This window comes from Nothoprocta perdicaria, unplaced genomic scaffold (genome assembly GCF_003342845.1).
Source record: "Nothoprocta perdicaria isolate Ctin4 unplaced genomic scaffold, notPer1 scaffold_662, whole genome shotgun sequence".
NCBI lineage: Eukaryota > Metazoa > Chordata > Aves > Tinamiformes > Tinamidae > Nothoprocta > Nothoprocta perdicaria.
In genome coordinates, this window is record NW_020455935.1 from 11,418 (window position 1) to 14,536 (window position 3,119).

The following is a 3,119-nucleotide window of genomic DNA, read 5'->3' on the forward strand; positions in this document are numbered from 1 at the left end:
GGCACCATGGGGCACCGCGTGTGGCATCACGTGGCACCCAACGGGGCACCAATGGGCCACCGGGGAGCACCCAATGGAGCACCAAGGGGCACCGGGTGGCCCCAGGTGACACTGGGTGACACCACGTGGCACTGGGTGACACCACATGACACAGGGTGACACTATGTGACACCATGTGGCACTGCGTGTGGCACTGTGTGGCACCCAATGGGGCAGCAAGGGGCACCGGGTGGCACCGGGTGACACCACGTGGCACTGGGTGACACCATGTGACACCGTGGGGCACTGCGCATGGCATTGCGTGGCACCCAACAGGGCACCAAGGGGCACCCAATGGGGCTCTACATGTGACACCACGTGTCACCATGTGTCCCCATTTGTCACATGTCCCCACATGTCCCCATGTGACCCAGCGTGTGTCCTCCCACATGTCCCTGCGTGTCCCCATGTGTCACCCTGTGTCCCTGCATGTCACCATATGTCACCATGTGTCCCCCGTGTCCCATGTCCTCCCGTGTCCCCCATGTCTCCGTGTGTCCCGTGTCACCATGTGTCACTCTGCGTGTCACCCATGTGTCCCCGCATGCCACCATATGTCACCGCGTGTCCCCATGTGTCACTGTGTCCCCCTGTCCCCCATGTCCCCATGTGTCCCATATCACCACGTGTCACTTTGTGTGTCACTCTGTGTCCCTGCATGTCACCATATGTCACCACGCATGTCCCGTGTCACCATGTCCTCCCGTGTCCCCCACATGTCCGTGCGTCCCTACATGTCACCATATGTCACCGCGCATGTCCCCGTGTCTCCACGTCCTCCCGTGTCCCATGTCCCTGTGTGTCCCGTGTCACTCTGCGTGTCACCCGTGTGTCCCCACGTCGCCATGTCACCACGCGTGTCCCGTGTCACCATGTCCTCCCGTGTCCCGTGTCACCATGTCACTTAGCATGTCACCCGTGTGTCCCCGCATGTCACCATGTCTCTGCACTTGTCCCTGTGTCCCATGTCACCATGGCCTCCCGAGTCCTCCCATGTCCCTGTGTCCCATGTCACCACGTGTCACTTTGCGTGTCACCCATGTGTCCCCGCATGTCACATGTCACTGTGCATGTCCCCGTGTCCCCATGTCCTCCTGTGTCCCCCATGTTCCCATGTGTCCCATGTCACATGTGTCACTTTGTGTGTCACCCTGTGTCCCCGCATGTCACCATATGTCACCATACGTGTCCCGTGTCACCATGTCCTCCCATGTCCCATGTCCCTGTGTGTCCCGTGTCACCACGTGTCACTTTGCGTGTCACCCGTGTGTTCCTGCATGTCACCATGCATGTCCCATGTCCCGATGTCCTCCTGTGTCCATGTCCCGTGTCGCCCTCTGTCACTCTGTGTGTCACCCTGTGTCCCCGCATGTCACCACATGTCACCGCGCGTGTCCCGTGTCACCGTGTCCTCACGTGTCCCATGCCCCCATGTGTCCCGTGTCACCACGTGTCACTCTGCATGTCACCCGTGTGTCCCCATGCGTGTCCCCGTGTCCCCTACCGCTTCTTGGCGATCTCGTTCTGCCGCTTGACCTTCTCCTCCTCGAACTCCCGGATGTTCCGCACGCCGATTTCCCGGCAGAATTCCTCAAAAACCTCGTCCTCCACCTGCGGGGGAGTGTCAGGAGCCCCAAAAAGGCTGGAATCGCCCCCAAAATCCCCATTCCCACTCCCAGACCTGGTTCATCTTCTCCTTGAGCTCCCGCATCTCCCGCTCGCGGCCTTGGATGATCCTCTTGATGTCGTTGATGCGGGGGCCGAAGTTGGCCAGTTCGCTCTCCAGCTTGGATTTCTCCTGCGGGAATGCCGGGAATGTCGGGAATGTGGCCGGAGCGCCCAGGGAAATGGGGATGCGGATGGAGATTGGGCTGAGGTGGGATGGGATGGGATAGGGTGGGAATGAGGATGGAGATTGGGGTGAGGTGGGATGGGATGGGATAGGGTGGGAATGAGGATGGAGATTGGGGTGAGGTGGGATGGGATGGGAATTGGGATGGGGATCACGATGGGGTGGGGTGCGATGGGATGGGGTGGGAATAGGGATCGGGATGCAGATTGGGATGGAGATGGGATGGGATGGGAATGGGATGGAGATGACAATTGGGATGGGGTGGGATGGGGATGGGGATTGGGATGGGAAGGGATGGGGATGGAGGTCGGGATGGGGCAGGAATGGGGTGGGAATGGAGATGGGATGGGGACGGGATGTGGATGAAGATTGGGGTGGGAATGGAGATGGGATGGAGATGAAAATCGGGATGGGGTGGGATGGGAATGGGGGATGGGGATTGGGATGGGAAGGGATGGGGATGGGATAAGGATGGGGATGGAGGTCGGGATGGGGTGTGAATGGGGTGGGAATGGAGATGGGATGGGGACGGGATGTGGATGAAGATTGGGGTGTGATGGGATGGGATGGGATGGAGATGGGGTAGAGTGGGAATTGAATGGATGAGATGGGGATGGAGATTGGGATGGGAAGGGATGGGGCGGGAATGGGGATGGAGATTGGGATGGGAAGGGATGGGGTGGGAATGGGGTGGGATGGAGATAAGAATGGGATAAGAATGGGGTGGGATGGGGAAGAGGATGGGGATGAAGATCAGGAGGGAAGGGGATGGAGATTGGGATGAGATGGATGGGATGGGATGGGGATGAAGATGGGGATGGGATGGGGACAGAGAAGAAGCCGGGGGCAGCAGCAGCCCCAGGTGCCCAGGGCTCCGCCACAAGAGCCTCCGTGCCCTCAGTAGGCTCCAGAGTACACAGGTGGTGCGAGAGCCCCCAGTAGGCTCCAGAGCGCCCCAGTTTGGCGCTGCCAGTAGGCTCCAGAGTACACGGTGGCCGTACCTGCAGGTTGAGCGCCAGSTGSCGCGTCTTGGTCTGCTCCAGGTCGCTCTGCGAGTACTTGAGGCGCATCTGGAGGCCGTGCGCCTGCGACTGCACCTGCCGCAGCTCGGCCTCCTTGCGCTTGGCCTTCATCTGCTCCTGCGCGGGGACACGGTGGGGCTCAGGGGACAGCGGGGGACACTTGGGGACACTGGGGGACGCGGCGGCACCTTGAGCTCCTCCGTGAG

General features: G+C 60.7%; 1 protein-coding gene across 1 annotated transcript in view; it reads right to left on the reverse strand.

Moving 5' to 3' along the window:
- SMC1A (structural maintenance of chromosomes 1A) overlaps nt 1-3,119 on the reverse strand; it is a 31,482-nt gene that overhangs the window by 11,339 nt on the left and 17,024 nt on the right. Inside the window, exons 7-11 of the mRNA XM_026050237.1 lie at nt 3,102-3,119; nt 2,893-3,030; nt 1,721-1,837; nt 1,544-1,650; nt 50-111 (exon numbers count right to left, since the gene is read on the reverse strand). Of these exons, the coding sequence (XP_025906022.1) occupies nt 50-111; nt 1,544-1,650; nt 1,721-1,837; nt 2,893-3,030; nt 3,102-3,119 (442 nt within the window). The remainder of the gene's footprint in view (nt 1-49; nt 112-1,543; nt 1,651-1,720; nt 1,838-2,892; nt 3,031-3,101) is intronic.